The 25924-nt window shown below is 41.5% G+C and overlaps 1 protein-coding gene across 2 annotated transcripts in view; it reads left to right on the top strand.

Moving 5' to 3' along the window:
• LOC128696681 (uncharacterized) overlaps window positions 1-23055 on the top strand; it is a 29271-nt gene extending 6216 nt beyond the window's left edge. Inside the window, exons 1-3 of one of the 2 annotated variants that reach the window (XM_070094493.1) lie at window positions 1588-7523; window positions 11771-11872; window positions 22422-23055. In XM_070094493.1, coding sequence (XP_069950594.1) covers window positions 2639-3949 — 1311 coding nt within the window. In that variant the 5' untranslated portion in view covers window positions 1588-2638 and the 3' untranslated portion in view covers window positions 3950-7523; window positions 11771-11872; window positions 22422-23055. Of the gene's footprint in view, window positions 1-1587; window positions 7524-11770; window positions 11873-22421 lie in introns of those variants that run through there. The other variant, XR_011393205.1, reaches the window with a different exon arrangement.
• The last annotated feature ends 2869 nt before the right edge of the window (window positions 23056-25924 follow it).

Raw genomic sequence — 25924 nt, 5'->3', positions numbered from 1 at the left:
GATATAAAAAAGACCTGGAAAACCCTATCAGAAATTCTGGGAACAAAAAAGATATCACGAAATAGCGAAATAAAATTAGCAAAATCAGATGAACCCCAACTCCCACCAACAGAAACAGCAAACAGACTCAATGATTTCTTCTCCACTATAGGACAAAACCTTGCCAATAAAATCCCAAGCTCAGATACCCCACCAAATGACTACCTCACCGGCAACTACCCGAACACACTGTTCCTAGCTCCGACTAGCCCTTACGAAGTCTCCCTTATTATCAACGCACTAAAAAACAAGGCAGGAGATTTAAATACCTTACCACCCTTTATATACAAAAAACTGTCACAAGTGCTATCACCAATCATTGCAACACTCTTTAACAAATCCATAGAATCCTCCACCTTCCCTACAGTACTCAAAATAGCAAGGGTCACCCCGATCCACAAAGGAGGAGACCAAACAGAGTTGAATAACTATAGGCCAATATCCAACTTACACCCTCTCTCAAAAATCTTCAAAAAATTAATTCATAAACGAATCTACTCCTACCTTATCTCCCAAAACATACTCAACCCCTGCCAATTTGGATTCAGGCCTAATAAAAATACTAATGATGCTATTATACACATGCTAGAACATATATACACTGCAATAGAGAAAAAAGAAGTCCCACTGGGGATCTTCATTGACTTACGTAAAGCTTTTGATACAGTTGACCATGACTTGCTCCACGTAAAATTGTCACACTATGGTATAAGAGGGCACTCCCTCAACTACCTCAAGTCATACCTCAGCAACAGAAGCCAATATGTGTATGCAAATGGGGCAAACTCTTCTGCGCAACCAATTACAGTTGGTGTCCCACAGGGAAGTGTCCTTGGCCCTCTTCTCTTTCTCCTATACATAAATGACCTTCCAAATGCTTCGCAATTACTCAAACCCACACTATTTGCAGATGACACTACATGCGTCTTCTCTCACCCGAGCCCAGTCACGCTAGCCAATACTGTAAATACCGAATTACAGAAAATATCTACCTGGATGAGGACTAACAAACTTACACTAAACATTGACAAAACCTTCTTCATTCAGTTTGGTAACAGAGCTACAGATGTCCCTCTTAACATAATGATAAACGGATCACCTATCACAAAGCTAACAGAGGGAAAATTCTTAGGAATCCACCTTGATAATAGACTCAAATTTCATACACATATACAACAAATTTCTAAGAAAATTTCCAAGACTGTAGGCATACTATCGAAGATACGGTACTATGTTCCACAGTCAGCCTTCCTGGCCCTATATCACTCTTATTTACCCCTATCTCACCTATGGAATTTGTGCATGGGGCTCAACAACAATTAACCATCTCAGACCACTAATTACCCAACAAAAGGCTGCAGTTAGAATGATAACAAATTCTCACTACAGGCAGCACACTCCACCAATATTCAATACATTAAACCTACTCACCATACAAAACATCCATACTTATTACTGCACCTATTACATACATAGAACACTTAACTCTGATATTAACCCTCCCCTCAAACATCTCCTTGCCAACCTCAACAGAACACATGACCATAACACAAGGCACAGATCACTCTTTGATGTTCCTCGTGTCCATCTCACACTATGCAAAAACTCAATGCACATAAAAGGCCCTAAAATCTGGAATTCATTACCTGTAAATATAAAAGAAACACTACCTGTTTATAAATTCAAGTCTCTTCTCAAAGATCACTTACTCACCCAAAACCAAATAAATACTGAATAACTGAACCTTATAAATTGTATATCTTAAATGTTTCTCACAATTATATCACATAAATGTTAAACCTAAAACCCAATCTAACTTTATTATTTTTTAAATACACTACCTAACAAAATACTCCATACGACTGAATGTACAACAATGCATGCAACCATATGACCTGTCTTTGTAATACTCATTTGTGCTTTATAGTTATCTGTTTACAATAATGTATTATCACTGATTTCATCATTGCTTAGTTAATTTTAAGCCAGCCCGAAATGCTATGCATAGTATAAGTGGCTTTGGCATGCTGCTCTTATCTGTATTTTTTTTGTACCTCTATATGTATGCTCAAATTGTAAATAAATAAAAAATAAATAAAAAATAAATAAAGGAGCAGCTGGCCCTTGGGTTCATTGAGAAAGTGCCCAATGCCAGCCCTGGGGAAAACACCCATTATCTTCCACACATGGCAGTCACCAAGGAGTCAGTAACCACTCCCATCAGAGTAGTCTTCAACTGCAGCTCACAGGCGAGTCCCCGAGAGCCATCGTTGAACGACTGCTCACAGGGCCCTCCCTGACACAGAAATTAGCAGATGTGTTGTTGAGATTCAGGACAGAACAGTACGCCTATGCGGCAGATATTAGCAAGGCCTTCCTACGTATTGGGTTGCAGCCACAAGACAGGGACTACACAAGGTTCTTGTGGTTGGCTAACAGGGAGGTGCCCAAGCAAGGGTATGATACCTACAGATTCAGGGCAGTGTTGTTTGGTGCCACTAGTTCACCATTCTTATTACAGGCTACCATAGACTACCACCTTGTGAATTGTAACAGCCCGCTTAAAGAATTGCTGAAGACCCTATTTTATGTAGACAACATGCAAGGTACCACTTCAGATGAAAGGCTGTTGATGGACATTTACCGAGAGTCTAATCAGGAGATGCTCTCGGCTAACATGCCACTGAGAGAATGGGTGACAAACAATCCAACGTTGCGGGGCACGGTGGAACGTGACTATGCTGGCTACTCAGTACCTGAGGTAACATCGGTGTTGAGATTGGAGTGGGAAATCAAGGAAGACAGACTTAGGCTAAAGAGGAAACCTGATGGGGAAGGGAAGCTGACCAGGAGGTCTTTGCTGAGCAAAGTGCAGACTGCCTTCGATCCTTTGGGTTTGTTGACACCCATCACCATTCGAGGGAGGATGCTAGTGCAACAGACCTGGGAGCTGAACCTAGGTTGGGACGACCCACTGCCAGAAACAGTCTGCCAGGAGTGGGATCTGGTTAGCAAAGCTCTAGCAGAATTGCACGAGTTCACATTCCCCAGGTCCATCGGGTGCACCGGGCGGGACTATGACTTGCATGCCTTCTGTGATGCCTCCTCCAGGGCCTATGGGGCAGTAGCGTATTTGGTGGCCGGGGACCAGGTCAGTCTGGCCACCAGTCGTGCGCGGGTGACACCCCTGAAGGATTGCTCGATCCCAAAGCTAGAGCTCACGGCGATGTTGCTGGGAGCAAGACTGGGTAAGTACGTAGAGGAGGTGTTGAGTAATCTGAGGGTGACACACACCTATGTATGGACAGACTCGGAGGTGGCCTTACAGTGGGTCCAGAACGACAGGTCTAAGCTCCCCTATGTCAGGAATTGGGTAAAGGAGATACGGGAACTACAGTCAACGTCAACAATTCTGTACGTGCCTACAGATCAAAACCCAGCCGACCTGATAAGCCGAGGGGTGACACACAAAAAGCTGAGTAAAAGCGAGATTTGGTTCAAAGGCCCAGACTGGTTACCGGCAAGGGATTGCTGGCCGGAGCAGAAATTCGGGGAGACAACCAGCAGCATAGTACACTTTACAGGGGAACCCGACACTGAACTATTTGACCCCAGGTGCTACTCCTCTTGGAGGAAACTTATAGGAGTCACGGAAATGGTATTTCGATTTGTGAGGAAGCTGCATGACAAGGTAAGCCAAGGTCGACAGTTATCTCTCGTGGGTCCCAGAGAATATTGGATAAGGCAGTACCAAAGGGAGAGGTTTCCAGGAGTGCTGGAAGTACTGGCGACCAGGCAGAAGTTTATGGCATCGGGACGTGTGTCCAACGACGACTCAGGGAACAGTAAATTGGTTCACTCTTTGGGATTGTTCCTAGATCATGAGGGGCTAATAAGATGCAGGGGATGAATACAAAACTCTGAGCTCAGCTATGGGGCCAAACATCCCGTGCTGCTGGGAAAGGAGGGATGGGCGTCAGAGCTATTGATACAAGATGCCCATCAGAGGACCTTACATGGGGGGTTTGGAGATACCCTCACCTGCCTACGTCAGAATTACTGGGTACTGAAGGGTCAAGCTGCCATCAAAAGGGTGCTAAAGAGTTGCACGGTCTGCCGGCGGTACGATGGTAGGACCCTACCATACCCAGGTCCACCACCGCTGCCTCAGGAGCGGGTACATAGTGACAGGCCCTTTGAGACTGTGGGAATAGACTATACTGGGGCTATCACACTGAAGAACCCAGGAGACGATAGGGTGGGCCCTCAGAAAGTATATGTCTGCCTGTTTACTTGTGCCACTACTCGAGCTGTGCATTTGGGGTTGGCAGAAGATATGTCAACAGAGACTTTCGTGAAGTTGTTCAGGAGGTTTACAGCCAGAATCTCATGCCCGTGATTGATTATCTCGGACAATGGCACAAGCTTTAGGGTGGCCGATAAAGTTTTCAGGAATCTTAGGGACAATGGAGAAGTACGAGAACACCTGAAGAGAATAGAGTGCGAGTGGAGGTTCATAGCTCCCAGGGCGCCTTGGCAAGGGGGATTCTATGAACGCATGGTGGGCACAGTCAAAAGGTGCATTCGGAAGGTCTTGCACGGCAGGAGAGTGAGCTTTGATGAACTGAGGACAGTGTTAGTTGAGATAGAGGCAAGAGTCAATAACAGGCCTCTGACCTACGTACAAAATGGGATTGAAGAGCAGGAAGCTCTCACCCCCAATCACATGCTGTTTGGAAGGAGGATTGAGCCCTTCCCCACAATTTTGAGTCAGTCTTCCAAGGAGCTGGATTATTATGGGCCAGATGGTCCCCCCATCAATGAAGAACTGCACAGGAGTCACAACAGACTGGTGAACATCCTGGACAAATGGAACCAGGTGTGGCACAGGGATTACTTGACAACCCTGCGGGAACATTTCTATGGTGCCGACCCCGAGGCAAATAAGATGATGCTAAGTGAAGGGGACCTGGTGCTAGTAGAATCCGAGGCGCCCAGGGCATATTGGCCTCTTGGTCTGGTAGTGTCGACCAACCCAGACAAGGCTGGGCGGTTGAGAATGGTGAAGGTGAGAATGAATGGTGTCGAGACTATAAGACCCATCAACAGGCTTTTACCTCTTGAGGTCCACACGGTGGGACTGGGACATGAGAAATTAGACCAGAGGCTGACCGAGCTGAGCGGTCGGATGACCCGTCGAACGGCACTCAAGTCCAGGGCCCACTGGGAGGGCCTTCGGGAGGCAGACTTGATCTAGAAGTAGCGCCTACCTTCGCCGGCGGGAGGATGTGGAAACTTATTTGGTCCCTAAAGTTCCACAGGACATGTCCGGCATGGCCGTAATGGAATGGCTGAGCTGGGTGGCCCTTATACCCCACCCAAAACAAAGCATTCTCTAGTTGGCGTGGATTGTTGGTAAGCTTATTTAATTTATAGATTTACCCTTCAGGGAAGGAGTAGGTAGTTTTACTGTTAGTATATTAATATTAGGTTTACTAAGGCAACTGTAGATAATAATAATGTAGACCTAAGACCTTAACATAGGTAGTAATAGGCCGATAATGTAGGCAAACACTAGGATAAGTTAGCTAGGGAGAACTGGCAGCCCTAGTTTGAACGAAGAGACGAGGGTCTGGAAGAGAGACCAGCTCGTTCTTCTTAAGACAGACACCAACTGGACAAGATGTGCCGTGATCAGCAGACGGCGCCCCCCACGTGTCTTCACATTTGAGACCTAGGGAAATCTGGTAGAGGCACCTCGATGTACCGTAGATGACCTCCGTCAGGCCCATACAGTAAGACAAGACCTCCATTTTATCTCGTAGATTTCTGGCCAGTGTCTGGGGAGAATTGTGAGTGAGTTTGATCTGTGGGCCTGGTGTGCAACAGACAGTGCATGCCCAGTAAGTACCAGTGTCTCAAGGCAGTCTGGAAGCTAGTGTCAGTGTCTGCATAGTTATACTAGGGGATACATACCCTCTTGGATACAGGAATTTCTGAGGTGCAGGCAGGACACTAATAACGATTGAATATTGCAAGAATTAAGGCTCCCGGTTGCATGTGGTTTCTGAGGGGAAGTCCAAAGGGGCTAAGGATAAGCTTAGGGAGGTTGAAGATCAGGATATATGCTGCAACACCAAGTAAGTTAGTCCTTTATACGTGCATGCAGGCGAGTTTTCTGCAACATCAATCATTTGTGAAAATCTGTCCTATAAGCCACTTGTGAGGCTGAGGTACCCACCTCAGAGCTCGGTGTCAACAGAGTTTGCCAGGGTAGGCGACTCACTTGGAGGCAGTCCACACAAATTTTCACAGCCTGAATGTCTTCCAAATCCCCCCCAGGCACTGTATAACCCTCTGGGTTTAGCGCTTCCCCCTTGATTATAATAATAATAATAATGTACCTGAATATACTTATTTACTTCCTCGTAACTCGGGAAGTCAGGCTCGATACAGTGTAACCTGTCAGTGTCCCTGATGAACTTAACAAGTAGGTTTATTCAGGAATACACAAATACAGTTATATAGATTATCATACATAGCAGCATATGTGTAGAGTAAGTAAGTAAGTAAATAAGTAAGTAAGTTTATTCAGGTATACACAAATTGTGGAAATTTATTTGATCCCTAAAGTTCCACAGGACAGATCCGGCATGGCCGTAATGGAACAGCTGAGCTGGGTGGCCCTTAAACTCGCCCAAACAAAAAGCATTCTCCCCAAACATAAACACATTTCTCTCCCCAGGGGTGGCGTGGTTGGTAAGCTTATTTGATTTATAGATTTACCCTTCAGGGAAGGAGTAGGTAGTTTTACTGGTAGTACACTAATATTAGGATCATTGAGGCAACTGTAGATAATAATAATGTAGATCTAAGACCTTAACATAGGTAGTAATAGGCCAATAATGTAGGCAAACACTAGGATAAGTTAGCTAGGGAGAACTGGCAGCCCTAGTTTGAACGAAGAGACGAGGGTCTGGAAGAGAGACCAGCTTGTTCTTCTTAAGACAGACACCAACTGGACAAGACGTGCCGTGATCAGCAGACGGCACCCCCCACGTGTCTTCACATTTGAGACCTAGGGAAATCTGGTAGAGGCACCTCGATGTACCATAGATGACCTCTGTCAGGCCCATACAGTAAGACAAGACCTCCATTTTATCTCGTAGATTTCTGGCCAGTGTCTGGGGAGAATTGTGAGTGAGTTTGATCTGTGCGCCTGGTGTGCAACAGGCAGAGCATGCCCAGTAAGTACCAGTGTCTCTTGGCAGTCTGGAAGCTAGTGTCCGTGTCTGCATAGTTGTACTAGGGGATACATACCCTCTTGGATATTTGAATTTCTGAGGTGCAGGCAGGTCACTAATAACGATTGAATATTGCAAGAATTAAGGCTCCCAGTTGCACGTGGTTTCTGAGGGGAAGTCCAAAGGGGCTAAGGCTAAGCTTAGGGAAGTTGAAGATCAGGATATATGCTGCAACACCAAGTAAGTTAGTCCTTTATATGTGCATGCAGGAGAGTTTCTTGTAACATCAATCATTTGTGAAAATCTGTCGTATAAGCCACTTGTGAGGCTGAGGTACCCACCTCAGAGCTCGGTGTCAACAGAGTTTGCCAGGGTAGGCGACTCACTTGGAGGCAGTCCACACAAATTTTCACAAAAGTGGTACTTCGAAAACCGTGATGTGGAATAGCTAGGTTAAGTTATCATAGCTAGGCCACAGTTAGGAACCAGTTTAACAGAGTTAGGTTAAGTTTGCTAGCACACATAGGCCCAAAGTTACACAGAGGCTAGGCCAAGCTGACTATACACAGAAGTTGTTATTTGCAGTAATTTACAGGCAGGCCAGGTAGACTAGAGAAGCTTGTGAATTTAATTATTTACAGTGATTACAAGTAATCCAGAGTAGGAGACTTGTGTGTTAGTTACTTACAGTGGATTTGCAAGGTAGCCACAGTTAGGCTAGGCTTGTGCAATATTTACAACAGTTATAGTAGCTAGGACAGATTTAACCTAGTTATTATTTACAGGGAGTTATAAAGCCCGGTTTAAGCTATAGCACACTAGCTAGGTTAGGATTTACCTCATCCAACCATCCATGCTAGACTGAGTAAGCTAGGTCAAGCTGTTTACACACATTTTTTATTTACTGTTTCACAAGTTGATTTGTTGAATTTATTTGTGTTAACCAAGTGATTTTAATTTGTATACTGCACTTTTTATTGTGTGATCTTCATTGTCTTTGATTCATTTTAATGTGGGATTTGTGAATTGTACCTGAGACTAGGTTAAGTCCTGTAATTATTTGCTGACATTGTACAGGAAATTGCTAGGTTAAGTTTTCACATTGATACACATTTCGATTGGGATTTGAGAGCTAACAGTGTACATTTTGATTCAGAGTAGAGTCAATATAATAAAGGGAACTGTTAAGCTTGTTGAGAAGCCTTGAGACTCGTTCATTCTCACCTAATACCGTTCGTGCTGTGGGGTGGGCTAATTGAAGTACAAATTAGTACCGTGATCTTAACTAAACCGCAACTATGGTAGGTGAAGATGTAGTACCAGCTGTCCCAGCTCTAAGTCAATTAAAGTGGTCTATGGGAGCCTATAAGGGGCGCCTGAGCAAAGCATGTGAGGAGTGTCGTACGGTCAGGCAAGATCAAGACGTAGACTGGGAGGAACTAGAGAGTTGCCTGAAACCTTTGGAGCAAAGACTGGAGGCCTTTGAGAGATCATTTATCCTTTATGAGACAGAGGCCTATACTACAGGTGAGTCTGAATATACAGTCGAAGTAGCACGGACGGACTATGACGAACGAAGGACAGAGTGTAAAGCAGAGATGAGACTCTGCAGGCAGTTAATAAAGACTTTGAAGGCCTGTACAGCAGGGGCAGCAAATGTTTCAAGGAACACGAACAACAGCACACCTGTTAATGTGTTGCCCAGATTGCCCCAGTTGAATTTACCAACGTTCGACGGAACCTTAACAGAGTACATTGCTTTCTGGGATCAGTTTAAAGCCCAGATAGATGACAGAGACAATTTGTCAGATGCCGTCAAATTACAATATTTACATTCACAGCTCAAGGGTAAAGCCTTGGACTTGGTCCGGCATTACCAAACCACCGACACCAATTACCAACATGCCAAAGACCAATTAAAGGACACGTTTGGCAACACTGAGGAGATAAAGGTAGCTATACTTTATCGGTTGTTGGATCTAAAGGCTTGTCGCCATGACCGTCAGAGCCTAGAGAAGTTCCGAATCGAAGTTATGAGTTTGACGAATAGTCTAAAAGATTTACATGATTGGGGTTTTCGGAATGGTTCATCAGTCAGGTGATTCAGAGGAAACTGGCTGGCACTACAGTGCATGAGTTGCACTTAAAATATCAGACGAATAGGTTCACGATACAACAAATCGTTGAGGGGTTGGGAGATCTCGTTTCTCATTTGAGTATAGGTGTGAGAGAAGAGTCACCACCATCGCCACATAAAAACACAGAAAGTCACTCAAAGATCTCGAGAGATCAGTCTAAAGCTCGTACGACTAACGTTGGAGTGTACTATGGTAAAGAAGTGTCTAAGGTAAGAACCTCTAAGCAGAACCTTAGAGGCACTCATGCCAGGATATGTGTGTTCTGCGAAGACGAACACGCTAGCACGAGTTGCTCGGAGTATACAACACTGAGCAGTAGGCAACAGAGACTAAGGGAGTTGAGACTCTGCTTCAAGTGTTGTGGGGAACACTTTGCGAGAGACTGTGGCACCCAGCTCAGTGAGTGTCGAGTCTGTTGCAAAGGTAAGCACCATACTGCACTATGTCCCAATAATTTAAGGGAACCCCAGGCTAGCAGGGATATCTCTCAGGTAGAGATAGAAAGTGAGTCCGAGCCTGAAATGGTAGCCAGCGTGATTAGTGGGAGTGAAGTCTCTAATCCGAGTGAGAATCACGGAGGTGCTGCCCTACCTACAGTCATGGCAAAGGTTGTGAATGGGCACAGGTCCGAAACAACCCGATTATTCTTTGACCCAGGAGCACAAGTATCCTTGATAACAAAGAAGTTGGTGGCTAAATTAAAGTTGAAGGCCACAAAGAAAGTTAGTATGATGTTGGGAGGGGCTATAAGTCAGGTCCCACCCAAATCTTATGATGTGGTGGATGTCACAGTCAAATTAGGTGGACATCGCAGAGACATTACAGCCTCGGTGGTAGAGACATTACCCAGGGCAATTACAGCGAGAGGTCTTGCTGCAGCAGCTAAGCGATTGAAAGACCTTGATGTGAAGCTGGCAGACCAGGGAATTACCACTGACACAGTCAGAAATGTAGGTATCCTGGTGGGAGCCAATCATATAGATGATTTCCTGTCTACACGACGGACGTTTAAGGAAGGAATTGGTTTATACAGATCCCCAGTAGGATACATCATAGGCGGAAGGATTCCACCTGAATTCCCTGCCACGCCAGATAGAGGAGAAGCTGTCCCCATGATAGCTGGGGGAGTAGTGATAATGAATACCAGTATACACTATGAACCGCCAGGGAAGCTGAACCAGGTAGGTAGTGACGAACACTCAGCCACCTTGGGAAAACACTTTTACAGGGTACATAAAGAGGGAGATAGATTGCCATTAAATCTAGGGAACCTCGTAACAGTGGGAGGAAAGGCTACCAAGGCATGTGGGCCACTGGGTGGGAAAGTACGGAGCCACTCAGTCAAGGCTAGACATACGAAAGACGTTAAAGTTAAAGGAAAGGGTGCTAAGACCACCGGAACCAACAAGTTTACACCCCCAGAGGTCCACGCAGGGGAAACTGGACGGTTGAAGTTAGACCGGAGTCTGCTCGACGAGAGTGGCCGGATGGCACTCGTGTCCAGGGTCCGCCATGGGGGCTCGCGGAAGATGAACTTGATTTAGACTTAACGCCTACCTTCGCCGGCGGGAGGATGTGGAAATTTATTTGGTCCCTAAAGTTCCACAGGACAGATCCGGCATGGCCGTAATGGAACAGCTGAGCTGGGTGGCCCTTAAACTCACCCAAACAAAAAGCGTTCTCCCCAAACATAAACACATTTCTCTCCCCGGGGGTGGCGTGGTTGGTAAGCTTATTTAATTTATAGATTTACCCTTCAGGGAAGGAGTAAGTCGTTTTACTGGTAGTACACTAATATTAGAATCATTGAGGCAACTGTAGATAATAATAATGTAGACCTAAGACCTTAACATAGGTAGTAATAGGCCGATAATGTAGGCAAACACTAGGATAAGTTAGCTAGGGAGAACTGGCAGCCCTAGTTTGAACGAAGAGACAAGGGTCTGGAAGAGAGACCAGCTCGTTCTTCTTAAGACAGACACCAACTGGACAAGACGTGCCGTGATCAGCAGACGGCGCCCCCCACGTGTCTTCACATTTGAGACCTAGGGAAATCTGGTAGAGGCACCTTGATGTACCGTAGATGACCTCCGTCAGGCCCATACAGTAAGACAAGACCTCCACTTTATCTCGTAGATTTCTGGCCAGTGTCTGGGGAGAATTGTGAGTGAGTTTGATCTGTGGGCCCGGTGTGCAACAGGCAGTGCATGCCCAGTAAGTACCAGTGTCTCTTGGCAGTCTGGAAGCTAGTGTCCGTGTCTGCATAGTTGTACTAGGGGATACATACCCTCTTGGATATAGGAATTTCTGAGGTGCAGGCAGGATACTAATAACGATTGAATATTGCAGGAATTAAGGCTCCCGGTTGCACGTGGTTTCTGAGGGGAAGTCCAAAGGGGCTAAGGCTAAGCTTTGGGAAGTTGAAGATCAGGATATATGCTGCAACACCAAGTAAGTTAGTCCTTTATACGTGCATGCAGGCGAGTTTCTTGTAACATCAATCATTTGTGAAAATCTGTCGTATAAGCCACTTGTGAGGCTGAGGTACCCACCTCAGAGCTCGGTGTCAGCAGAGTTTGCCAGGGTAGGCGACTCACTTGGAGGCAGTCCACACAAATTCTCACACAAATACAGTTACATAGAATTATCATACATAGCAGCATATGTGTAGAGAACCTGGGATAACCCAAAAAAGTCAGACTGAGTGACTTATTTCCATTGGGGTCCTTTAATTAGTTAAATAGGTTTAAATGGGTTAGTTAAATAGGTAGAAAAAAAACATGCCACTGAAGGGGTTTGAACCCGCGGTCGCGTTAGCCACTACGTGAGTCAGTTAAATAGGTAGACTTCTGCGCCAGCCTTCGTTGGGTGTGGACGTCTCTCTCTCGCCTGAATATTGGTGATAAATTTCCCCCGTTTCTCTGGGACGCTTGTCCCCATCTATTTTGCCCGCCAGGCACTCTACAGGAGGGGCACTGTACATCGACTTACTTTTAGCCAGTTCCATATTTTCCACATTGCGGATAATTCTTTAATGGGCTTTGGTGGGAAGCCGGTTACTGTACTCAGGTGGGGTGTGTGGGCGTCCCACTCTGCTGGGGCTCAACAAGGTCGTCCACCCAATCTAATTGGAAACTCCATGTTTCTGTCTCTATTTACAAAGGTACTTTGTTCCTTTTCTTTCATCGCCCAGCCTTGGGCAACAAATCTTCCCCTTTATATTTTCTGCATATGAAGGGGCTTTTGGCATGTTCACCAAATTGTTACACTCCTTTGTACAAACATTGCTAAACTCACAAACTAGTATTTAGTCACTTAATATTTATCCAACTTACTCCACAATTTGTAAAAATTTAGGGTTAAGAATTAATCTAAGTTTGCCCGAAATATCTAGCCACCATGCTAGGTGTTCTAGTGTCACCCTCTGTAATTAGTATTTTATTACATGTAAACCACACAATAACCAAAATCTGTAAACCCCGCATTGTAATCCTTATAGAGAATAAACTTTGATTGATTGATTTGATTGATGTATCATGCTAAAATGAACTTCTTATTGTTATTAAGTTGGGCTCGATACGACTTATTCTGTCAGTGGCCCCAAATAAACCCAACAAAGAAGAAATAAGTTAAAATAGGTAAGTTTATTTTAGATACAATTACTCATAAGTACAGTTACACAAGATGTAGGGGGTTCAGTTGTCTTCAAGGACTGGGCCGCGGGGGCGTTGACCCCCGGAACAAGCCTTCAGATAGACGAGTGTGTCAACTATATAGGATGACCCCCTCCCCCTCAAAAAATCCCAAGTGATTTATTTCCATTGGGGTCCTTGTAATACCTTGTAATATCAAATTAGGTGCCGAGCCATTAGACACTTAATCAGTCATTGATTTATAACCATAAAAATTGTAACTAAGTAACTTAAATGAGTGAAAATCAGTTACAGTAGAGAGATACAATAGGAATAAAATAAACTGAACAGTTTACATCAACATTAAATTGAGAAAAATCATGTCAAATATACATGAAATCACCTTCCTTTCTGTAAGTTCACTCATTAGCAACCTCTCAGCTCTCTTTCCCAAATTGGTTCATACTGGGACTGGCCTTGACATGTTCAAGCAATCCATTCTGCTCCTTATTCATGTGTAATAACTACTGTACGTATTACAGAATTATGTTTACTTCTAGTACCATAATAATGCTGGTTCGCAACATTGACAAAATTCACAGGCAATGCTCTCGCCTCACACGTTGAGTGTCCATGGTTCAGTTCTTGGCTGGGTGGAAACGTTGGGCGTTTCCATACACCTGCTATCCCTGTTCACCTAGCTGTAAGTAGGTACTCGGGTGTTAGTTGATTGTTGTGGGTTGCATCCTGAGGGTCAAGATCAAAGGACCCCAATGAAAATCAGGCAGACAGTCCTCGATGACGCGCTGACTTTCCTGGGTTGTCCTGGGTGACTAACCCTCTGGGTTAAAAATCCTAACATATCTTACTTTACTAACCATTTCCTGCATGACTCTAGTTACAGTGATAGTACATTAGCTTGTGGGTCTTGACCTGAGACTAGCAGAGCACTGTCATCTAAATACAACAGAAGCTTACACTTGACACTAATTGGCATGTCATTCACATAAAATAAAAATAGTAATACTAATAGACTACTAAGTCTAGACAGGTGAAAAGTGTACTAGTAGTGGTTACCAATGTTTTGCTGATGGTGGCACCAACTACTGGCAGTCTTTTGAAGTTTCTCCTTACTGCTGTTATTATTATTATTATTATTATTATTATTATTATTATTATTATTATTATATTTTATTATTATTATTATTATAATATTATTATTAGTAGTATGTATGTGGTGATGGGCTCTTGATCTAGGGAATTGGATCTGTGCTCCAGTTCTCTACATTAATAATGATAATAATTATAGTATGTATGTATTAATAATAATAATTATTATAATATGTACATACTAATAATAATATGTTGTCATTTTTAGACATTTTTTGTAATTTTTTTCATATTTTTGTGCCAAATGCTTCAAAATACAAATTGGTAACCCTCTGGGTGGCTGTAGGTACTACTAGACCATGGCTATCTAAGTGCCAATCAAGGGTCAAAAGGAAGAGGTGTGCTGCTCTGAGTGACCCTTGGGATGCGTAATTTTGTCTTGTACAAATTTCTTACACAGTGCCTCGCCCAAATAGACAGTATTCACATACAATCAGCAAGAAGCTCAGGAAGCAATTAGAAACTATGAAAAAAGCTAGAGAAACGAAGGCAGCAGCATAGAGTGAGGCATCTGGCCACCACCACCACTGTGGCCGCCGCCGCCATCATCACCACCACTGTGGCCACAGTGATAACGCCTTCACCTATATATACATCTGTCGTGACCACACCTGTCGTTACATATGTAACCTCACCACTAATCATAGATAAACACAAGCTAGGTGTGGCATTATGGACTGGGAAGATACTAGAGTGGGAGAGTAAACGGCAGATGCTTTCTGCCGCTGCTGGCATTGCCATCACTTGCCATATTATGGCCTATTTTATTCATTCTAGAGTATATATCATGTTTCTGTGTTATTAATATTGTTTATTATGTCATATTAGATGAATTGTGATAGATAACTATGCCATAGAGTTGATATTAGCATTATTTTGTCGTGCCTCCTGAGAGGCTGGAACGGATTAATTGCATTTCAATTAATTTAAATGAGGAAAATTGTCTCGGCATATGAGCAAATCAGGATACGAACAAGGTCATGGAATGGATTAAATTTGTATCGCTTATCGAACTCTTCGAAAATCGACAGCTTTTTTTTAACCAACCTTGTCCCTATTATCAAACTCGCCCCTATTTTCATACCGGACCTGTCTGCCAGCCCGCTCTATCCACATCCTCGCGTAGGCGCCTTGAGCCAGTCTGGCTTTGTTGATGCTTGAGTGAACACTAACCTGTGTTCTCATTCAAACATTTTACGATTATTTCATTGTGTTTAGTGCTTGTGGGACTGTGAGATAAGCTACCATGGTTCCAAAGAAACTTGCTAGTGGTACCCCTGTGGTGAAGAAAGGGAGAAACACCATAGATGTGATGAAGGAAATAATACAGAAGTATGAGAGTGGTGTGAAACTTGTTGAGCTTGCCAGGATGTATGGAAACAAGTCGACCATCGCTTCTATCCTGGCAAAGAAAGAACAATTCAAGGAAGCTGATGTTGCAAAAAGGTGTTAATATGTTAACCAAAAAAAGACCACAGACATTCAATCAGGTTGAGAAGTTGTTGCTGGTGTGGATCAAGGATAAGGAGATGGCAGGTGATAGTGTTTCAGAGACGATTATTTGTGAAAAGGCTAGGAAGTTGCATGCCGATCTGGTACAGAAAACTTCTGGAACCAGTGCTGATAGTGAATTTAAGGCCAGCAGAAGCTGGTTTGACAGATTTAAGAAGTGTTGTAAGGCATGGTGAGGCAGCCAGTTCAGACAAATGGGCAGCTGAGAAGTTTGTACAGGAGTTTAAGGTTTACGTAGACACTGAAAAATTCAAACCCCAACATGTGTTCAGTTGTGACAAAACAGGCCTGTTTTGGAAGAAAATGCCAAAGAGGACATACATTACTCAGGAGGAAAAGGCACTCCCAGGACACAAGCCTATGAAAGACAGGCTAACTCTTTTGTTCTGTGCTAATGCTAGTGGTGATTTTAAAGTGAAGCCTTTACTTGTGTATCATTCAGAAAACCTCAGAATGTTTAAGAAAAACAATGTCATAAAGAACAAGTTACGTGTCTTCTGGAAAGCAAACGATAAGGCATGGGTCACAAGGCAAATTTTCAAAGAGTGGGTCCATAGTGTTTGGCCCCAGTGTGAGAAAATACCTCCTGGATAATAATTTGCCACTCAAGTGCCTCCTGTTAATGGACAATGCTCCTGCTCATACTCCAAACTCATTAGCCTTCTTGTCTAGGGACTTCAGTTTTATAACAGTGAAGTTCTTGCCTCTTAACACCACTCCTCTCATTCAGCCCATGGACCAGCAGGTCATTTTTAACTTCAAAAAACTCTACACAAAAGCAGTGTTTGAAAAGTGCTTCGAAGTGACCACAGACACTAAGTTGACCCTAAGAGAGTTCTGGAGGAATCACTTCAGTATCTACAGCTCCATAAGCCTTATAGGTAAGGCTTGGGAGGGAGTGACTTCCAGGACTTTGAACTCTGCTTGGAGACAGTTGTGGCCAGATTGTATCCAAAAGAGGGATTTTGAAGGGTTTGAGGCTGACCCTGACCCTGACCCTGATGCAGCTGACCCTCTGCCTGTTGTGGACTCTATTGTGGCATTGGGGAACACCCTGGGGCTGGAGGTGAGTGGTGAGGATGTGGAAGAGTTGGTGGAGGACCACAGGGAAGAACTAACCACTGAAGAGCTGGAAGAGCTTCATCTGGAACAGTATCAGACCACAGCTGAGGAACTTGCTTCAGAGGAGGAAGAGGGAGTGGATGAGGTGCCTTCTTCAAAGATTAAGGAGATTTGTGCCAAGTGGAATGATGTCCAAATGTTTGTGCAGAAGTACAACCCTGAGCAAGCTGAAACAAGCCATCTTTGTAACAAGTTCAGTGACAAAAACATGTCCCATTTTAGGGAAATCTTAAAGAGGCGCCAGAAACAGAGGACTGTGGACAGTTATTTTGTGAGATGGGTTCAATGACTCTCAAGCTGGTCCTAGTGGCATTAAAAGACAGAGAAGGGAAGTAACCCCAGAGAGGGCTTTGATACCTAAAGTCCTTATGGAGGGGGATTCCCCTTTCAAACACTAACCCCAACTCTCTCTCTCTCTCCTCCCTATCTTCCATATGCCATCACCAATCTTCAATAAAGATAAGTAAAAATGTTGTTTTATATGTGTATTTAAATTTATTAATACATATTTGTTGTGTGTATGTAAAACTATAATTAATCTCTATAAAATGTATTTTTTGTGTGTGAATATTTTTGGGTTTTTGGAACGGATTAATTGTATTTCCATTATTTCTTATGGGAAATATTGCTTCGCTTTTCAAAGTTTTCGAATTTAGAACTAGCTCCTGTAACGAATTAAGTTTGAAATTTGAGGTTCCACTGTATATATACATGTATATACACCTAACATGTGACTTGCGACCACTCGCCTTACGACCGTGTTTTTTATGCCAAATTTCTGGGAAATAAACAACTATTTGTGTTGTACACAGTGTTTATCCTAAACCTTACAGTATAAATTACAGTACTAACAGCATAAAAAGTAAAGTAAAACATGAAATACCAAAATAAAACAAAATAAAGTCATTACAAAAATGTTATGTTAATATTCAGTAGTAAAGTTCGACTTACGACCATTTCAACTTACGACCGGTTTCTCGGAACCGAACTCGGTCGTAAGTCGGATGGTAGGTGTATATACAGCAGGGCCCCACTTTACAGCGTTCCGCTAATACAGTTATTTCAAATTATGAAAAAAACTTTCTATATAGCAAGCGGTCTTTCAAATGCAGCGCACCCCACTCGGTTTGTTTACATTCTCCATGAGCACATCTCTATTATGTCTGGAAACTTTCCATAATTTCAAAGTGTTTTAAAATTATTGCATATTTTATATGTACAGTAGATCGTTATATTACACATTAGTTACGTTCTTGAAAACGCCATGTTAGGTAAAACTGTGTCAGATAAACTGAAGAACTTATGGGAAAAATAGGGTTACATTCATGCAAGCCCCCAAAAAGCCAAACAACTTTTTTTTAGACCAACATATCTTACAAAAATAAAAGTGAATATGTAATTGTAGTTCATTGTTATGATATATTATGTTTTTACTGCTTAAGACTACAAATCCAACAGAAATAATAGGTGCTGGTGTTCGTGGATGTTTGTGAAAAAAGTGGAAATGCATGGTTTGGTCCTACTGGTCTGAAGTGGATGGTAGAGGTTTTGGTACTAAAGTCAGTGGTTGTATTGGAGTATGCATAAATTCTGTAATGGATCTCTGGGCTCTTTTACCCTGCAGTACATTATACAGCTGACAGTAAGGCATCATCAGCTGATCTAGACCCCGTTTCAAAGCACTGCTTCTAGATTTGTCAGGGTCCTCTTCAGTGAAAAAGTCTGCAACTTTACCAGTAATATGGAACTGCTCATGTAACTGCTGCAATGTTAACTGTTTTTCTTCATGTTCTTCATCTTCTATTATGTGGCTCCCTTGTATCTATGCATCGAGCTCTGCCAACATTTCCTCTGGACTCTTGTTTTCATCATCATCATCTTCTAAGAGCTCATTCACATCTTCATTCATATCTTCAAAACCATCACCTGGTAATCTCCTTGCCAGCTGAACAATTTCCTGAACCTGACTCTCAAGCAAGGGAAAAACATTGAAATAATTTACTACAGAAGGCCATAACTTTCCCCAGCCTGCATTTAATGTTGATTACGGCACTCATTCCATGCACTTCTAGCATGGCTGATGGCATCTGCAATGTTAAATTTATTCCACAAACTTCATACTGCCAGGTATGAGTCAGAGTCCATTGGTGCAACTATTTTTTCCATAACTTTTTTTTTTGTGTAGTTACACTTGGATGACTTAATAACTCCCTGATCTGGTGGTTGTATTAAAGATGTAAAAATACAACTTTTACATGTGGGGTCACATCCAGCAAAGCTTGTGGATGAGTATGGGAATTATCAAGAATGAAGAGAGCCTTGAATGCAAGGTAAAACTTGACTTCAGGAATAAAGTGATGCTTAAACCAGTCAATAAATATTTCCTTTGTCATCCATGCTGACTGGTTTTACCTCCAAATTACTGGTAAGGTGTTTTTATCTACATCTTTCAAAGCATGAGGATTCTTAGAGTGGTAAATAACACTTGAAATCACCTGATGCATTACCACAAAGGAGCAAGGTGAAGCAATCCTTTGCTGCCTTGAAGCCCGGTGCACTTGTCTCATGCTGACTGATATTAGTTCTTCCAAAAAACACTTGGCTCGTCAGCATTAAACACTTGATGTGGCTCATAGCCACCCTCAAAACTAATTTCCTGCAATTCAGCAGGGAAATTACTTGCTGCTGTATGATCAGCTGAAGCACTTTCACCCAAAAACTTAATATTGTGTAACTTATTATGCAGCTTAAAGTTGTGGAACCAGACTGTGCTAGACACACTTTTTTTGGGCCTTCCTCCCTTATCACAAGTATCCCACGGATGATGCTCCATGTTTTTTCCCCTCCTACAAACCGAGCCGTGTTAAGTTAATTTTACGAAGTGTTGTATAAAATTGTGCCACATTTTTTCAGTAGTGCAGTAATCAAAATGTGCCAAATAAAACTGTGTAATATAACGATCTACTGTACTCTTATAATTATATTTATGTGTACTTTTACACTATATTAGGTTAATATAGACATTTCCATTAATTCATCTGATATTTTTTTTCAAAATTATGTAAACATGCTACATAACATATAAACATAATAAATACACCCCACAGTAGAATAAACTAATATAAATGTTAGATGTGGTAGCCAGGCGACTTGTAGATTTTTAGCGACTTGTAGAAGTGATGGCAAGAATAATGTTTTCTCAAGTCCAACATCAGAGAAAATGTGTACACTATAATATTACTGGGGGTAACTAGAAAATTATTCCTTTCGTATGCCTTCACTCAGAGCGTCATTCTCTACATGAGAATTGAAGTGTTTCTCTTTATTTATTCTACTGTATTAATGTGGAGACAGCTTGTACATAATATAAAGTGTTTGTATTATGGTACAATACAAAATGAATGGAAACCAGACGTGTTCGCCTGGTTTGTTTACATTACGTGTGGGTGAGGTGGGGTGGGCTGCCCTGGCTGGCTACCATACTTCCCAAACCTGACTTCCTACAAATAAAACTCACCTCTCACCCTACATTAAAACTACAAATAATTTAAGGTAATTAATGAATGTACTGTACTATATGTATTTTATCACTCTGGGGCGCTTTAATTAAATGTCGTAGTATATTACGTGGGCGGGGTGGGGTGGCTTGACCTGGCTGGCTACCATGCCTCCCAAACCTGACTTCCTACAAATAAAACTCACCTCTCAACCTACATCAAGACTACAAATATTTTAAGGTAAGTAATGGGTGTACTGTGTGTGTATTTTACCTTTTATTGTTTTTAACGCCTAGTTCCATTGCTAACCTAATATATGTTAGTGTAAACTTGTTATCTGGCATTTATATGCATTTATAAGTTAAAAAAATGGCGTTCTACTTTCCAGCAATGTCTGCTTTCTGGCAGTAGCTTGAAACCTAACCTGCCGTATAAGTGGGGCCCTACTGTATGGGGTTTGCTACTATCTGTGGTTTCAGTATCCATGGTAGGTCCTTGGAACAAATCCCCATGGATACGGGGCTCCTACTGTATATCCTTTGCTTCCTTCCATTTGCATATTATAATAAAAAAGAAGCACTAAACCTACAAGGGTCATACAGCACAGCAGGGCAGGGAAGGATGCAGGGGTATTGGGTAGCAAGAGAGGGATGATTATTAAGGCATGGAGTGCAGCAGGGCAGTGGATAGTGCAGGGGTAGAGGATAGCAGGAGATTGAGGTAGAAAGGGCTGTGAAGAATGCTAGTCATCATCATCGGAGTTTTGTGCAGTAAATCAGTTGCTGTCAAAAAGTCAATGAGAGTGGGTTAACCCTTTACCAGGCCTGGGAAAGGGTAATTACCCCTTTACCAGGAGTGGAAATGGGTAATTACCCTTCTCCACACCTGGTAAAGGGTAAGGAGGGTCCATCAGCAAGAAGGAAAGGTAAAGTAAGGGCAGTAGAGCAATGACGACATTGGAGGTAAATTTTGCGTGCTTGTTGATAGAGTGGGCAGTCCAACAGAATGTGGCTAACAGAAACTGGAACCTGACAGTTCTCACAAAGTGGAACAGGGTGGGAAATTAGGTTCAGTCTGAGGAAGGAGATTGAAAGGTCTAATTCCTCAGACCAAGAGCCTCTTCACCATGCCAAAGAGCATCCCCTTGAAGAGGCCATTTGCATAATCATGGGTATAATGAAAGGAAACTAAATATAATGTAAATACAGTACCTTATGTATACTATATATGTACTCTACATCAGTTCAGTTAAACTTTTATTTTGTGAAAATGAATGACTTGTATATTTGGGGTTCACAGGGGCTGTCCATATTAGAAGTTCCTGTCACCAGTGTTTGTATATCCTCTGCTTGTCTTCCTTTTCATAATCAAGGTTAAAATAATGAAAGGAACCCAGATGTAATGTGTATACAGTACCTATTCATTTGTGCGTCAGTTTAGTTGGTACACTTGTATTTTGTGATAAACAAGGGTGTGCAAGGGGTTGTTGGTGGTGGTGTCAAGGGCCACCTCTATTATTTTTATTATTGAGAATACAAGGAAAATGATAAATTTATTTAAATAAAACATTAAAGTATTAGTATGTATTTAATATATTTTTATATTCACAAATGCATTCTGGTAGTTAATTTTCACAGCAGAGATGAATACAACAACCCTTGGGCTGCACAACTTTTAAACTCAATTGTAACAAGAGCATGTGCTGACAACATGAGGGTTCCTTTTGATTTAACCCGTAAACGGTCCAAGCAGATCTACGCTCACATGTGTAGTGCTACAAAAGTAGATCTACGTTTTTTTTACATATTTTCAAATATAACAAAAAAAAATAGTAGATCAAGGTTTTTTACACATTTTCAAATGTAAAAAAACAAAAAGATCTACTTTTTTTACATACTTTCAAATGTTGAAAAAACGTATATGTACGTTTGGACCGTTTACGGGTTAATCATTTTTTTCAATAGCTTGCATTCATATTATGGTGGATATTACTCTGGGCATATCTATGTAATAAAAAATTTGATCTTCTGTCTGGTAATATATGGTATTTTTTACTGATATTTGCAGGCAATTGTGGATGTGGTGGAGGCAAGTGATAGTTGTAGCAGGTAATAGTTGTGGAACTGATTATCATGTGCACAGGTATGGTACAGACACATTTTCATATCAACAAGTAATAACAAATGTAATGAATAGAAAACTATTATTTTTGTGTTTTGCCAAATTACAGAGCTTTAAATAAAATTTTGTTTGATATTTTTGAGAGGGTCTTATAATAATTTTTATTTCTACAAGTACATGTACAACATACAGGAGGGCCCCCACTTTATGGTGATTTGCTTATACAGACATTTCAGATTACAACCAAAAATTTGTTAATACAACTCCAATTCGCTATTATGGTGTCTGCGCACCACTGTTTACATCCTCCACGAGCTCCATATCTGTTGATTATGTCTGGAAACTTTCCAAAATTTTGAGTGTTTTAAAGTTATTGCACGTTCTATATATACAGTGGAACCTCAGTTTTTCATAGGATTTGGTTTTCATAGGATTTGGTTTTCAACTTTTTTCATCTAAATTTTGTCCCAGTTTTAGTACATCCGCTCAATTTTCGTAGAGTTCACAATGGTCCGTACTAAATGCTTCTGCCTGCTCGTGCCCACGCAAAGCATCCCACGCTTTCTGACTCAGTCTGGCATTGTTTCTCATTGAGTGAACATTACCCCACGCGTTCAGAGTGCCAGCTCTTTGATAAAGAAGGCGAGAAACGCTATATAATTCAAGAAAGAACTCGTAGCAAAGTGGAAAGTAGCAAAGTATAAAAGTGACCGGAGCTGAGAAAATTGCTTCAGAGGAGGAGGAAGAGAGAGGGGAGAATGTGCCTTCTTCAGTGATTAAGGACATGTGTGCAAAGTGGAATGAGTTGCAGTTTTGTGGAGAAATATCACCTTAACAAAACTGTTGCAAGCCATGTCTGTAACATGTTCAGTGACAATTCCTTGTCCCATTTTAGGCAAATCTTAAAGAGACGCCAGAAACAGACCTCTCTGGACAGATTTTTTGTGCGACAGGGTGCAGCGACTCTCAAGCTGGTCTTAGTGCCAGTAAATGACAAAGAAGGGAAGTAACCCCAGATAGGGCCTTGATACCTGAAGCCCTTATGGAGGGGGATTCCCTTTCCAAACAATAACCTCTCCTCCTTCCTCTCCCCTGCTCACCGTCTTCGACATGCCAAAAAGAGCCTTCAATAAAGGTAAAAGTGATGTTAAATGTTCATCTATCCATTTCGTTAGTCATTTATATTTATTTGTCATTGTTTTCTGTATTTAAAATTAAGTTATTCTCTAAAAATGTATTTTTTGTTAATATTTTTGGGTGTTTGGAACGGATTAATTGGATTTACGTTATTTCTTATGGGAAATATTGCTTCTGTTTTCGTCTGACTTTCTGGAATGACTTAATAACAAAAACCGAGATTCCACTGTACTCTGATAATTATACTTGTGTGTACCTATACCTAAATAAACTTACTGTGCTGGCATGCATGCAGGTTCACATTAAAATAACTGTCTCACTAGTGTTGAAGACTTAATAATTACTCTGGGCACTTTAAATGTTGTATGTTACATTATTATAAACATTTTCTTTAATCCATCTATATTTTTTCAAAGTTTTATAAATAATCTCTAAACATCATATAAACATAAGTACAACCACAGAATAAAATTGACATAAATAGGTGGTTGCCAGACAGCTTGTAGTTTTGACAGCAAGAATTCCGCTTTCTCTAGCCCATCACCATAGAAGCTGTGAACAGTATTGTATTACTGGGATAACTGTAGAAAAATATTCTTTTTGTATGCCTTCACTCATACTATCATTCCCTCTAAAAATGGTTTGTTGCATGAGAATAGGAGTACTTCTGTTACATGTATATCTGCTGCACCAACATGAAGACAACTTGTGCACAATATAAGGTGTTTGTATTGCGGGGAAAGAACTTCACAGACACATGCATTATGCGAAATGAATGTGTATGAATTGCATTTCTCTGACTGCCCACCACCCGTTCTCTCTGTTTACAATCTCCTTGTTTCTCGAGTTTACAATGGCATCTAAGGGTAGTCGTGATAAAAAGAGGAATCATAAGCCTCTTACTTTAAATGTTAAGTTAGAAATTATTAAACTCGGTGAATGAAGTATGTCGATGGCAAGAAGCATAATGATGATAATCACTCTGGGGCACTTTAAATGTCAAATGATGTTATAGACATTTTCATTAATCCATGTTTAAACTCAAAGTAGTGTGTCAGTGGCAGTAAGCATAATGATAATCTCTCTGGGGAGCTATGATTTTTTTTTAATTATAAAAGAAATACGTTACATATTATATAAAGAAAATACGTATATACAGTCACAGTAAAATACAGGGGGGGGCCCCACTTATATGGCAGGTTAGGTTCCAGGCTGCCACCATAATGCAATTCACCCCTTTATTCACTTTTAAATGCATATACGTAAATGCCTGATTTCATGTTTACACTCAATATATATATTAAGTTAGCAATAGAACTAAGCATAAAAACAATAAAAAAGGAAAATGCACATACAGATCACTCATTACTTTAAAATATTTGTAGTCTTAATTCAGGGTGAGAGGGTAGTAGTATTTATTGTAGGAAGCCAGGTTTGGTAGCCTGCCCAGTTAGCACACCTCACAATTATGTTTATTTATCTTGCTATGATTATATATATTTTCTTTTTGTGTAGCATATTTCTTATATAATTTTGAAAAAAAAATTATGCTTGTTGCCATCGACATACCTTGTTCACTAAGTTTAATAATTTAGTTTAATAATATCTAACTTGGCATTTAAAGTAAGAGGCTTATGATTCCCCTCTTTTTATGACAACTAGCCTTAGGTGCCATCATAAATGAGAGAGATGCAGAGAATATAAACAAACTGAAAGTGAACGGGTGGCAAGCAGTCAGGCGAACAGTTCAAATGCCTTCATTTTGCATAATGCATGCGTTTGTATTGTGGGGAAAAACTTCACAAACACCTTATATTGTGTATAAGTTGGTTTTCACACTGGTGCAGCAAAATAACAGCAACATTTCCATTCTCATGTAGCACACCATTTTAACCCTTTGACTGTCGCAACCCCCAATCCTGAGGTGTCTCCTGTGTCACAAAATTTAAAAAAAAAAAAAATTATTTTTTCTTATGAAATGATAGAGAATCTTTTCCCGATTGTAATGACACCAAAAAAACGAAATTTGATGGAAAACTGACGGAATTATGCTCTCGCGAAGTTAGCAACCTTGGCGCTGTTTACAAATCGGCGATTTCGCCCACTTTGAGCCCTATTTTCGGCTAATTCCATTGTTCCAGTCGCCCAAACTCATAGCTATTTCTTTAGAACTCCAATTTTTCTATCGACTGAGTACAAGAAACTGCCCATTTACCGATTTCAACTACCTAATAATGTGGTCAGAAATTTGCAATTTGGCCAATTTCAAGAAAACTAAAAAATGACAGTTTCAAAATAAAGTCCAGAATGAA

This window comes from Cherax quadricarinatus, chromosome 46 (assembly GCF_038502225.1).
Source record: "Cherax quadricarinatus isolate ZL_2023a chromosome 46, ASM3850222v1, whole genome shotgun sequence".
Classification (NCBI taxonomy): Eukaryota; Metazoa; Arthropoda; class Malacostraca; order Decapoda; family Parastacidae; genus Cherax; species Cherax quadricarinatus.
This window is presented reverse-complemented; position numbering and strand designations above follow the sequence as displayed.